Raw genomic sequence first — 14,091 nt, 5'->3', positions numbered from 1 at the left:
GCAAGAGGAGAAGATGCTGTTGAGTTAAACAGTGCAGAGCTAAAACATGCTCTGAAGGAGTTAACTCCTCCTGAGCTTTAAAAGAGCTGGTAACTAAAAGCGGAATACTTGATCTTCGTATTGCCTCGGTTCAACACACACCCACCCGTTTCTACTTCCTTGATGTCACTAAACCACCTCTGATCTTTCAGAGATGAATGAGCATGTTTTTGCTGACGTACTTACCAACAACTAAATATAAAATGTGGGAACGAAGCCAAATGCCCTGGAAGAATTGCTCGGGTTTGTTTTCTCCTCGAATCAACAACGGCATAACGTCACAGTCAACATCTAGAAAGTTGTGCAATTTTCACTGGTGCTTTTAAACTGTTCAGGCCCCATGGTTTAGTGCTTTTAGAAGAGATTGTTTATTTCTGTTGTTTAAGTCTTCCCAGCTAGCACTTTCCCCCCTTTGCTCTGCTGCCTATGAAAGAGTCCCATGGATTCAGCAGAGTATTCTCTATCCACCGGGGCATGTGACACGCATTGATCCATCTTTCATTTGGCTGCAGGTTTTCCACCTGAACCTTTAAACTTCTTCACAGGCAGCTTCAAAAGAAAGCCCCTCCCTTAGCCTCAGCATCAGAAATTTGTATGTATATATTCTTTACCACAATCCCATGCTGCAGGGAACACACACGAGGTTTTTCTACAAAAGGGGGCTTTACATGTTAAAAACCAAAGAAACAAAAAACCCCATAAAACCCCCACCAAAACCCCCAAAACAAAGATCCAAGTGTGCTGAACTGCCAGAGTTTAAGCAACACCACATTCATATTTATTTAGCTCTGACCAGCCTTCCAAGGACTGCCATAGGGTCTCACCCAGGTTGTACCACCACGACGCTTTCCCCACATTGAAGTGCAGCTTCTCAGAGTTGTCCCCAACGCTGATGCTGCTGCAGCGTGGGGCAACTCTGCAGGGAAACGGAATTAACTCTCCCTGCGCGTGAGTCAGCGTAAAGGACAAGTGACCAGAGCCCGGCCTTTCCAGGCAAGACCGTTCTCATGGAGCGAACGTGGCGTCCAATTCCCTGTGGTGGGAAAGGCAGGGGCAGGAAATACAAGTTATAAATAGGGCTGAGCACAAAAAAACAATTCCAGCTCATGGTTAATTAAGATTTTGAAATAGGATCTTTCCTCACAAACACACAATACAGTCCAGAAACTGTATGGGGTGATGCTGAGTCACAGGGGGGCTGGTGGGCAGGACTCTCCCCAGGGATGCTCACGGCCAACAATAACACGCACAGTCCAGCAAGCGGAGTTTTGGGAAACGTTTGGTGGAATTATGGTATTTGGCTCCTGAAAGTTTACACCTCTTGTTGTAAGAGCGGAAGGACTGGACTAATGAATTCAGGACCTCTCTCACCTCCCAGATGCAGAGCTTAGCTTTTCATCCGAGAATATTCTGAATCAGGCAGAGCAGGGTCTACAGCTACCCGTCTTCCACCTGAAGTCACAACCAATGCTCACAGCGTTCTTGTTGTACTTTTTGCCACATGCAGTGATTTTTTGCATAGCTAGGCGGGCAAGAGAAAGCAAAGCCACATGCCATTCTGTTCCAATAACAAACTGCAATAAGTACAAAGACGTACACTGCGTCCTCACCGTTCCAACCGGCCATCAGACACCCCTGCTCCAGCGTGCTTTGCGCTGGAGCGCCAAGTAATAAATCGCTACGACAGGTGATCTTGCAAATACTGAAACATGGGAGAAATTTAAGCATCTAATGGGATGGGAAGGGGTCTGCTATCAACTCCTGACGGTTTCTAACCGTAGCGGGAGGAGAGCATAGCCAGGTAATAAGGACAGATGAACCACCGACTACAGCTCCCACCCAGAAACTGGCTTCAACTTTTCCAAATTCAAAGGCTTCATCTGTGGATTTAGGCAACGTAGCTTGTTCTGTCGCAAGCTTCACCCCCTGTGAAAAGGGGTTAACAGCACTTTTTCACCTGAAAGGGCTGGTAGAACCAAATACATTAAATACCTTACTCAGATACTGCACTAAACTGGAATTACAAAGTACTGAAAGCAGGCCACTAACAATTTCAAATCAATTTTATTTTCTTAAATTGGTGTTGTACAATTTAAAGCCAAAAAAAAGTCACACAAAACACAAATAAAAAATGTTGACAAAGTATCAAGCATTACCTTATAAAGAACATCATCATACGCTCTCACAAACCTGAAGATACATGTTTATTAGACTGAGGTTTCTTGAAATCTATTAAAGACGCTAGACACAAACGCTGCAACAGTAACAAAGCCATGACAATAGCAGGTGGACTACACTAGCAACTTCAACAATGGTTGGGGGGTTGGTTTTTGGGGTTTTTTTTCTTTTTTTTTTTTTTTTTTTGCATACCTTATTGTCTACAAAGCAATAAATATTTTTCACCAAAAAAGTTGGTTTCACGCTACATGCAGTTAGATAAAAAAGTCACCAAAGTGATGGCAAAATAAATCACCTGTCTGATTTGTTATTCTTTTTTTTTTTTCCCTCCCTCATTTTGGGGGGGGGGTTTCTGTGTTTTTTTGTGTTTTTTGTTTGTTTTTTGTTTTTTGTTTTTTTTTTTTTTAATTCAAGCACAGTGGCTAAGTTTCAAGTATTGAGAGAAAACATATATATATACACGTTTGTGTTTGTGTGTGTCTATATACATGTTTATGTCTATATACATACACACACATACACACACATATCCTTGTATGTATATACACAAACACATACATATATATCGGTTGTAGGTCTGTAAACCACAATTTTTTGGAGCAATATATACTTGTATACATTGAATGTGGACAACTTTGATACATTCAAGTAATTAAGTACAGCTGGAAGGTTAGTGCTGAGCTTGCCACACACAGAGATCATTACACCTGCGGCAGAGACGTGGATCCCGGGCTGTGCTTCTCCTTGGCAGGAGGCCCTCGGTGTACGCTCGGGGTTTGCCGGGAGGGTTCGGGGTGCGTAGCAGGTGTCTATATTGCAGAGTCAGTCCTGGCTTAGTGCTTTCGTGCTGCCTCCCGGTGCACCGCTCCCACCTGCAGCATAGCCCTTTGCAGAACTGGTAAAAGCCTTTCGGAAGCAGTCTGGGTCTCCTCGGCATTTCTGTCCACAGGCTGGGGGGGGTCGGTTGGTTGTTTTTGTCTTTTTGTCTTTTTTTCCCCAGGCACAAGCACAAATGGCCACAGAAGCAGCAGGCTGTGAACGTATGATGTAACAGCAGCCCAATACTGAAGCATTTGTGAAAGCTACACTTAAACTTCCCTGGTTGGGGCAATTGGAAATATTTTTTAAATTTCTTTATTGGCATTTCTGCTCTGTGATCAGAAACACCCATGTTGCCAAAGATGACGCCAGCTCCAAAGCCAATTAAGTTGCTCCTGAAACCCTTGTAAAGTGTCACACTGAACGTGCCATTATTGAGAGAAAAAAAAGCAATGAGGACTTAACCACCATGTGCAAAATATTTTTAGATCCCCAAAAACAAAGCCTGAGGTTTCGAGTTGCTTTCAAAGATACTTTTCTGCCCAGCGCTAACAAAATACTGCCACAACTCTGATAAATTAAGACACACACATGCGCACGCAGACAGACGGAAAGGCAGCCAGCTATCCTCTCACGCACATGCTCACAGCATCCGAAGCCTCAACCGGAACTCGAGCCACTCGCACCCACAGTCTCATTTGGCTACAGAGTCTCCCTAAAAGAAATGCTGAACATAAAAATGAACACTACAAGATTTCTTTATAAAAAAAATGAAGCAGCAAATAAAACTTCTTAAAAAATGCGTTTCCAATTGTAAGTGTGTAGGATCTTAACGCCTGTTCTTGAGCTCTTAAAAAGCACGGAGCTTTATATTGACTGTCCTTAAAAGAACATTTAAATAAAAAAAAAAAACAAAACCAAAACAAAACACATCTTGGTACTGCCAGACTGCAAGTCAGCTTTGCCTGGTGTGGAGGAGGAACAGCACAGACTCTGCAGTGCTTTTTGCCTCACACTCACAAGATACAGTACAGTTAAATACGTACAGTTACACACAAACCATATATATATATATCAATATATATTCACCCTTAGGAATACATATTAATATACGCACACACGTAGTGCAATAAAACAACCAGGAAGCAAGGAAAGGAATAAAGAGAACAGCATTCCTAACAGTCGTGATGTTCCTGGGTTGTTGTGTGATGCAAAGTCAACTTCTCAAAGTTCCCATAGTGTGTAAAGTGCTCCTTTGATTCACAAAGCTAGTGTTTTCAGTTTGGGGGGGCGGGGGGTGGTGAGGGCTCCAGGAAAGGGGTCGTTGAGCCAACGGCTGAAAGCAGGACAGCGCTAGTGCTTCCTCCTGGTAGATATGTACTGACAGGCCGAGCTGAACAGCCAGGAGTCTTTCACGTTAATCCCGCTGCGCTCGGGGACCAAGGAACGAACGGATTCATTTTGGCTTTTCACAAACACAGGAGCGTTACACTTTCTGTCATCCTTCCGTTTCCTGCGCAGAGTCTCTTTCCCTGTGTCGTTCGCCCATCCAGGCAGAGAGGCAGTCCACACGGCAGCCACGGGAGATGCAAACTTCCCCAGCAGCAGCGTGTCCTCTGCCTCGCTTGGTAAGTCTGTAGGAGGTGGGAGCTGCTTCAGCAACGCTCAGGCAAAAGGGAGCCGACTCCCTCCTCTCTGCCATTCTGTAAGCACTCCAAGGCATAAACACGTATGAGAAGGGACAAAGGAGAGAAAGGAGGGGAGCCTCGGGTTGCCAGGAAGCTTGAAGATGCCTGGCTCTCAGCTAGGATAGGGGAAAGTACACAAACTGGCCTTGATTTCTGAATGACACCCTCCGACGTTAACTGAAGCCAGCAGTTTCAGCACATCCATTGCCTGCAATGGACACAGCACTGGAATACCCTGTTCTTAAGCAAGAGGGATAGGCAGCAGTCTTATCCTTCAAAGTGCTGGGAAGAAGCAGACTTCTATCCTTCATCCCCTCTGCTAACGAGGGAACCTTTCCAGATCGGCTACGTCTTCGCCGAGGCCTTTGGGCAGGGAAGTATTTGTGCTTGCTGCAGTCACATATCCCCACAAAGGAATCCAAGTCTGTGAAACAACTTCCCAAAATGTCAAAATACAAAACACTGAGCAGTTCACCCTCCAGGTCTCCTACTGCCAAAATCGTTTCCCACCACAGCAGCAGGCCGTTGGAAACAAAGTGATCGGCTGGGGCGAGATGTGTGAACAGCAACGCTGAAATCAGGCACAGAAACCCGACAGCAGAGCTGACAGCCTGCGCTCGATGCACAGTTTACCTGGGAGACAGAAAAAACAACAAAAGAAATCAACTTCTCATTTTCCTAGCAATATAAAGACTACCAAAACATGCTTGGAGATTGAAGGAAAAAAAAAAAAAGCAGAACTTCAGCAAATCTAAGCAGCCCTTCAAGAATCGTTACCAGGTACTGATTTAGACCAGATGAGGACCTGACTGCAAACACCATGCTGGGAAGGGACATGTCAAAGGGTTGAATAATCAGGGATCCAACAACAAAAGCTGGAAGGCAGCAGTTGTGATAGAGGTATCAAGATGTTATAAAGAACCACCATCCGCCGGGAACAATTTATTCACTTTTAGTTATTGGAGCAGCTTTTGCCAGCAGGCAGGATGACTCAAGGTCTCCAGTGCCATTTGTCATGGCTTACAACTGAGAGACTGAGCCCAGCCCAGCACAGTCAGTGCCAGATTCTCACTGTCTGAGCCCAAGACTCTCTCAAAATCTAAATGTTCGGTGGGATTCATTGCTCTCACAGGAAGACTTGCTGTATTTCTACGTTCATCATTTTACTTTTCAGAAATAAGTAATCACATACCTGAGATCTAAAAATGAAATGTATACCCACTACAGTCTACCAGAGAACAGCTCAATCAGGAAGCTGGAACGTAGGGTAAAACAGGGAATACCAGGATATCAACTGGGAAAAGAAATCTATTAGATGTATTAACTGTATCTCTGGACAAAAGATGCGATTCAGGTTTGGTAAGAAATGGTACAATAGAAAACTACTTAGTATTCCCTATTCACTTAGCCTTCCAGTACCACACACCACCCGCCAATCTTCCTTTGCTCTCCTTCAGTGAGCCTCATGTCAACTGTGAAAGTTGGTGATAATTAACTGACTGATTGCCTGTGAGCCAGAAATCTCTTCTCTCATTACCCATCCGAGAGCTCTGCCTACACAGACGACTGGAGCAGCCTGGCAGCACTCTGGACGCCGGCCCAAGAAAGGCATTCGGTAGCCAGCAGAGGGGAGAGGCACGGTTTGCCAGCTGCGGCCTTTCCCTTCAGCCGTACTGACGCCAACAGAAGCTGCTGCGGATGGGCTGGTTTAGCTGTGGCAGAGCAGAGCTGAGGCCAAGTAAAGCTGCTCTAACAGATGACGGCTATCCCCCATCCCCTCTGCCCGCCTCCCATACAGAGAGATGACAGAGGTGATTAAACCCAGCCATAAGGGCAGGGAAAGTGCGCTCAGAGCAAGTGAAATCAGTCCTTTCCACTCCACATGGAGTGCGGACTTACGGAGCCTGCAGCAGCAGAGAATAACATCCCTCATGACAAAGGGAGAGCGCAGGAGAGATGACAGCTTGGAGCAGCAGACAGAGGAGTCCATCTGTCCCTGGGAGAGGAAGCCAAATGATAGCAAGTAGGTAAGAGTTTGGCTTTCACTGCTACAGAAGCACTTGCTGATGAGAAAAATACGTCTGCTGCCTTCTCAGCCAGGCCTGGCGCTGGGGAACCAGACAGGCAAGCAGTCCTGTTTCAGGAGACATGCTGGAAGGAGCCCTCACTGTGCTGATCGGCCATCTCTGCCCGACAGCTGCTCCAGTTTCACGTTCCCAAGTGCTCTGTGCAATCAGAGGGATGGTTCCGGCTGGAAACCAAACCCAGGCCCCTGCTGACGCCAAACCACTTCCTTCAGCGAGTTCTTCCACACACCAAAAGCTCCAACAAAGCCCTGGCAATCGCTCTGCATGTGAAGCTCTCAAAATATGGCTCAGAACAAGGACCTGACTTTCTAACAGTTCTCCTGCTGGGAAAGTAGGAGGCCAGGCTGCGAGGAGCTACAACAAGCCAAGAGATCTCTGCTATGTCCACCAAGAAGTAGCCAAAGGAAAAAAGGATGCTGGGTACAGAAATTTCTGATCCACGGAGCTAGAAAAGTACATGTTCTAGTGGGAGGAAAAAAAAAATAATCACTGAACACTCACATTTATTGATGTTTTCTATGTCCCCCTGTTCAGTGATGATGTTCAGGAGCCCCTCCATCAGCAGCAGAGCCTTGTGGTACCTCTGTGCACAGTCCTCTCTGTGGTGGAACATCTCATCCAGGGCTGCAGACTGCACCTGCAGGCAAGAACCCCGTGCCAAGAGGTTACTCCCAGACCAAGATCCAGCTTTCCCAGCATGGCCCCCCAGCTGCATGAACACCTCCCTCACCCAGCCTCCACAGGCTGCACGCAGCACCATGAGTAACACCATCTGCTAAGGCCACCAGCAGGAACCATTAATGCCTGACACTTGCTCCGCACTATCCCTGATTCCAGGCACTGTATGGTTATTACCATTTGCACAGCATAGCTGAAGATGAGCTTCTCTGCGGTGATGCTGTTGATCCGATCCATGAGTTTCTGTTTGTCCAAGAAGAACCTCTGGAGTCTCATGTTGAGGCAGTGGCAGGATGATACACTGGATTTATAAAGCTCATTCAGCTTCTTCACAACTACAGTAAAGGAAAGAAACGCTTTAGGCGCTACTTCCACTTCTCCCTGTACCTCCCAATCTCCACAAGCAGGACCCCAAATGAGTAACTTCAAGACAACAGGGTTACGTGAAAGCCAGAAGACTGTCAGGAAAGTACTTGCTGACCAACAGGGTCTTTTTCCTTTCGTCTGTCACCTTCACCAGTTATAAGCCTGCACGTGGCAAAGCCTACATATATGCCTAGTTCACCTGAGGCCAGGTCTATTTTTGTTCCCTTCAGCTGCCACAAGGCAGAGAGCAGTCTGCACCATGCAAGATGTCTCACGCACCACCAGAAGCAACAGACGTGCCAGATACAAAGCTTCTGCTACTTTGATGGGCGATGACGTGCCATGAAGAAGTACGTGACTTGCATGTGGTAGCTGCTGGAGCTGAGTGTGGATGAGCAGCACTGACTAAGCAAGGGAATCTCTCTCGGGACTCTGCTGTCCCAGAATGAAAAGACACTGATGCCTGTGAAAGGCCACCTTCTTTCCTGAACAATGGCAGCTTGTATGGGAAGGTTACGGGACAGAAAATCAGGAATCAAATATGATTCTGAGGGGTTAAATAACAATCCAAAACACCAAGTGATGCCACAGGCTTGAGCCTCCCTAGCTGCATGGCATGATCTACAAAAGTACTGAATACAAACTCCCACCAACATCTTATGAGTATTAACTGCTATGTGCACATTTGAAAATCCCCACACTGCATGATTTGCTCCTGGGGGAGGCAAATTAACCCATACCATGAACCAGTCTCTCTCAGCTACGGTGCAGAGGGGCAACCTCACATGACAGCCAGGCCTTGCAACTATATCTAGCCTTCTCAGGCAGAGATGAGAGAGCAGAGAGCCAGAGAAGAGACTGCCTCCAGGAAGAAAGGCTGCTGTAACTCTTCATCAGAGAAAAGGATCAAGGCACGAAAACATAACCCTCTCCGGGTCAGACTGTCAGATCACCCTTGCTCAGAAGGAATCTGAGAGGGAGCGGCAAGCCTAAAGCTCGCGGGTCACAACAGGAGGGCAAAACGAAAAACTCCACGACAAGAGAGTCAAGAGAGACTATTTAAAAACCAAACCCAAAACAACACATAAATACAGCAACATCCTCCTCCACAGAATTCAGTCAGAGCTCTGAGCTGTGCCCAAATTATCAGGAAAAAAGAGAATGACTGTAGGTAGGGACCCTGCCTGGCACATGCTGCCCAAGGATACTCCAGGGAAGTGTCCTGTTGCACTTCCCTGCTTCTTCCATATACATTGGACACAAGTACCTTGTAAACCCTCTTGTCCTCACTGTACCCTGAAAAGCCTCAAGGGAGCAGTACTTTGTGGGGAGAGAAACAAGAAAAGGCAGCCTTGCCCAATTCCCACACACTGAAGGACAAATTACACTATGAAGCTAGAAGTTGCAATCTGCCCTGAAAAGGAGTAATTTATTTGGGTTATGACAACTTTCCTGTTAGCCTGAATTTGTGGAGGATGTGTAGCTAAACCTGTGTATCTTGCTCCATACTGCCTGCTACAACATATGTGTGCTCAACGTATTTAACTTTGGTTTTTTTACACCACATCCCAAGGCAGCACGAGTACTTTCAAAGACTAAGCTCTTGAGGAAGGCGGCTGGTGGGTCAAGTACTTCAAGTGCTGCAAAAAGCTCCCTCAGTAATATTACAATGGTAGTTTTAAAATTATTTAATCTAATCACTGAATCACAGCCAACTTGCACGACAAGCCAGCCAGTCAGATGCAAATGTAAGGCCGTTAACACTAGCAAAGAAGTGACTCTAGCATTACCAGTATTTTACTTCCTGTGTTTTTGTTTCACTTGAAAAATCATCACTGCCAAGACAGGTCTCCATTTGCCAAGTAAGCACTTCCTAGGACATGCACTGTGTAATTAAGTTGGACTTACGTCAAGTACAAATAAGTACCTGAGACAGAGATGTACAAGGAATCAGGTAAGATACATTCCCCTCTCACTAATTAGTGCTGAAGATTCTCACAGGGGCATGAGCAAAAGCTTTGAGACATAAAGTCAACGTGACGAGAGGAACATTCCCCTCAGTGTGAATAAAAAAAGACCTGGCTGTGCAAGGGGACAATAAGAAATAAGCCCCTGGGCATACCGGTGGGGGTTCACACTCACTCAACCCCCTCCATACCCTTTGCGATACTTTTAATACTTCCATTCCAGGGAAGTCCTTTGCGCCATGTGCCCAGAGGCCCCTTACCTTGCTTGACGGTGGAGGAGAGGCACAGCTTGCCAGCTTTGATCTGCTCTATGGCCATCTGCAGCCCTGAGGACAGAAGCTCTGCTACTTTCAGGTACAGCACGAGCTGCTCTGCGTAGCTGCAAAGAAAGCACATCGCAATGCAAACAGATAATGGCACAGTGGCCAGCGTCTCAAAGGACTTCTGGTACGGACTGATACGTGGGGTGGAAGTGACAGAAGACTTGGGAGCTGGGTGGCTCTCTGCTCAGTCCTTACCTCCACTCCCGGCTGAGGAGGCTGATCTGGTCGGCCACCACGCTCTCCTGGAGCTGGTACTCAGATGTCACTGAACTGCTCATCTCGCTGGAGCTGCCTTTAAGGGCGGCAATTTCCATCACGTAGTGGACAAAGGCCAGCGTGAAGCGGAGGCTGCGCAGGATGTCGGTGTGCTCTTGCTGTTGAAGGGATGCCAAGGTGGGGGTTACAGAGGGAAAGCTGGCATGCCAGGGAGGGCTGCTCACCTAGAGCTGTGCCAGTGACACATCCCAGCTTACAGAAATAATACCCGGGCCCCAAAGGCCCCATCACCTCTGCTTTGGGCAGGGACACCCAAACTGAGCCCTGAGCCTGCATACTACACCAGTTCCTCCTCCACAGTAACAGCAGCAAGCAACCATCCCAGGCCAGAAATTTCCAGGCAGCTCCCTGAGAAGCTGGTGAGACTTGCTCCAAAATGACATGCCCCCTTCTCAAGGAGGATCCCAGCTCTCTGGGACTCTTTCAGAAGTCAGCCAGGAAGGGGGAGAGACCATCTGCGCCACAGGCCCAGCTCTGGTCCCCACCACAGCAATGCTGCTACAAAACTGAAAGCGGGTGTGGATTTCATGAGTGACAACCTCCTATACCACAGAAAACTGCAAACGCAGTGTGTCCCACCCCACAGCCCAACCCTCACTTAGCCCTTGGTCTTTATATACTCCCAGTTCAGTGCAGTGAGCCCTGGATGAGATCCTCTGAAGGGACAGCAAGGACAATCTTTTATCTGCAACTCCTTGCCACTTAGTGAGCGGCATACACACTAAGTGCTACGTTCATTTCAAAGCAGTTGTTCCTCTGCTATTACAGATCAAAGGGGATTATCCCATTTCTGGGAAGCTGCATTGCTTAAGTCGCTGAAAACATTTTTGGGAAGTTAGAATTTGTGGAAAAACTGAATGCTTGTGGGTCCTAGAAAATGAATTGCTGCCTGGAACAGATGCAACTCCATCGTTCAAACTCTTTTTGTAGAGCAGCAGCTAACCTGCTTGATCTTCAAACATTTGGTGGCTCGATTCTCTCAAAGGGGGCTGGTAAGGATCTTTCCTACATGAATTTATCAAACACACCCCACACTCAAGTTCTACAAGCTTTTGTTTTTCATTCACTGGCTCAGGCACTTGGCTGCTAAGGCAGCTTTCTTTGGCTATCTGAAATACAAATCTCTCCTCCCACCATCTTGCTACCTGGACAGTCCAGTAAGGTCAGGAAGTGTTATCTCCATCTTCCTCTGTTTTCTTTAAAAGCAGAGGAGGAGCTTGGAGATTAAGTAATTGCTAAGTCATACAAGAAGTTTGTGGCAGAGCAGGAAACTGCTGAGATCTTGCAGGTCTCAGCCTGGTATCTCTAACCAAGGCACAGGCCTTCCTCTCTGCTTATACAGTCAGCTTCTACTCATTATGCTGGCATTTGTAGCCTCATTTGGCATCACAAGAGACTTTCCTTCTGTAGCCATCTCTGTATTGTGTTTTTAAAGCACTGCAAAAGAAACTAAAACGGTAGCCTTCAGTTTGCCTTGTCTGCACCCAAAGAAACTTCTACAAAAGATGGAAGAACCACCCATCTGAATGCAACAGCTTTGCTCAAGATAAAAACCGGTGCTTAAACACTAAGATTTCAATGCCCTGAAACTATCAGCAGAACTCAGAAAATCTGCCAGGTTTGCATTCTGGCCAACTCCACAGAGCACAAAGGGTCTCAATATATGCTGTAAAGGTTTTGCAACATGCAAATGGATTACTGTGCTCAGCAGAAATGATGACTGAACACAAATGACTCATTACAGACATAGAAGCTGAGTTAAGTGCTACTAACAAGATAAAAGTTGATACTTCCTTAGGACACCACTCTTCAGACCAGTGTCCGGAACTGGTGGCAGCTGGCAGGTCCCCATACTTCTGGGACCTCACACAGGCAGGATCCTCAGTTAAACTCACTACTATTGTGATCACATCAATGCTGAAAGTCCTAGCCCTGTGACTCTGCAGGTAATTAAGCAAACGAATGCAATTCAATGCATAATTGACAAAAAACCTGAGCTAAATAAAATCTGAAGTAGAAGAGCAAACCCACATCCCTGAAACAATGTATGCATATCTCTGCGGGTATCTAGGGGTTTTTAGCAACACCAGCAAAATTCAGATACAAAGAGCCTTCCTCAGTCCCAGACAGCCTAAGGAGGTATGACGAGCAGAGCTGAAACCATGACTGAACCTGCCTCCCACCTCTACTGCAAATGGGCAGCCTGACCTACATTTCAAATATATCTCAGCTACAAAAGCATTTGCTCTGCTTCAGCCTGTCTTCAGCCTGCAGAGAAGGGGAGCCTAGCAGCCTTCTCACCTTGACAATCTGGTTCAGCTGTTCTGGCGCAGAACATGGTGCCCCCCTGCTCCCATCAGTAGCATAAGTGTCGGGTTTGCTTTTTTTTCAGATACTTTCAGCAGAGGCTGTATCACTGCCTGACTCCCCAAGTGCATGCAGCAGGCAGTCATTTGATACACTAAGCTACTCACGCTCTCAAGTCATCTATTTTAAAAGAGAAAAGGCCCAAAGTACCCAGATTTTCTTCAGAAACTGTTAATACAGAATGCATCAGATAACTTAAGTTTCCAGCCTGCAATTTCAGCTTTGGAAACGGTGAATTTTAACCCCAGTCATGGACTGTCTCATCGACTAAACATCTTGGTAGCAGGCTCAAAAGTCACTGTGCTAAATATGCCCTGGGCTTTCTGAGCACTGCACTGGCCTGGCTCTCTTGAAACCAGTTTGCTCCACCTTTGGAAGCAACCCCCTTGGCTCCAAACACGGAGTCATCTGACCTCTGGATTTGCTTTACTTTTATTCCCCCATCCTCTGCCCCTAACAAGTCCCTGGGATATACCCACCTCCATGAGCGTCTCTTCGGGCAACTCTGGTGCCTCAAATGTAACAGCACCTTCCAGGTTGGCGGTGATCGGATCGGCAAAAGCATACCGGAGACTTGAGGTGCCTTCCACAGCATCCCCACCAGTTCCCACTGCCAAGTGCCTGCCAGTGTATGAGCCTCCAGAACTGAGAGAGCTGGAAGACCCTACTGAGAAGAAAAATAGGCAAAGGAATTACTGAAGATAATAATAGTAGGCCAGGTATTCCTCACCCAGCAGAGAGGACTATCCTGTAGGATCCAGGATCCTGGATCTGATAGGAGCCAGCAACAGGTACTTTGGAGAAAGATGCAAAGACTTTTGATGTAGAATAACCACTCCCCAACATAACCTCCTTAGCGACTCAGGCAGACCAGCTTACAAGCTCAAGCAGATTTAATGCACCTTCCAGAATGTCTGTCATTTATGGAGACAATTCAGAAATACTTTTTTTTTTTTCTTTTTTGTCCAAACCCTTTCTGAATCCTGCCACAATATCTTGGGCTGACTTTTATCATACACCACCATAGTCAACTTCCCCATCATCGGTCAGTGTGGTTTGAACCCTGGTTCCCTAGTTTTTACACTATCACTGAATGAGCACCTCTGACAAGTGAGGTTTTTATCATGGTTTTAAAACACCAAACACTTACATGAAACCAGGAAAGCTTTCTATTACATGCCCTGCACTTCTGCTTCCCCCTTTTTACAAATAGGAGGCTGGGCAGAGAGTAAGCGACTTCAGCTGAGTCAAGACCCTAACCTCAGGATTCAGGAGACCCTGTAAGTATGGTGTCCATCAGACA

At 46.6% G+C, this 14,091-nt stretch overlaps 1 protein-coding gene across 10 annotated transcripts in view; it reads right to left on the bottom strand.

The window, feature by feature from the left end:
• Window positions 1-2,084: 2,084 nt before the first annotated feature.
• The window catches only part of ULK1 (unc-51 like autophagy activating kinase 1), an 85,883-nt gene continuing 73,876 nt past the window's right edge, over window positions 2,085-14,091 (bottom strand). For 8 of the 10 annotated variants that reach the window (XM_049804486.1, XM_049804480.1, XM_049804487.1 and 5 more), the window contains 6 exons: window positions 13,268-13,455; window positions 10,341-10,519; window positions 10,083-10,201; window positions 7,667-7,824; window positions 7,313-7,448; window positions 2,085-5,357 (listed from right to left, as the gene is read on the bottom strand). In XM_049804486.1, the coding sequence (XP_049660443.1) occupies window positions 5,302-5,357; window positions 7,313-7,448; window positions 7,667-7,824; window positions 10,083-10,201; window positions 10,341-10,519; window positions 13,268-13,455 (836 nt within the window). In that variant the 3' untranslated portion in view covers window positions 2,085-5,301. The remainder of the gene's footprint in view (window positions 5,358-7,312; window positions 7,449-7,666; window positions 7,825-10,082; window positions 10,202-10,340; window positions 10,520-13,267; window positions 13,456-14,091) is intronic. The other 2 variants (XM_049804484.1, XM_049804488.1) reach the window with 1 other exon arrangement.

The sequence above is a fragment of the Accipiter gentilis genome, chromosome 7 (genome assembly GCF_929443795.1).
Source record: "Accipiter gentilis chromosome 7, bAccGen1.1, whole genome shotgun sequence".
Classification (NCBI taxonomy): Eukaryota; Metazoa; Chordata; class Aves; order Accipitriformes; family Accipitridae; genus Astur; species Astur gentilis.
This window is presented reverse-complemented; position numbering and strand designations above follow the sequence as displayed.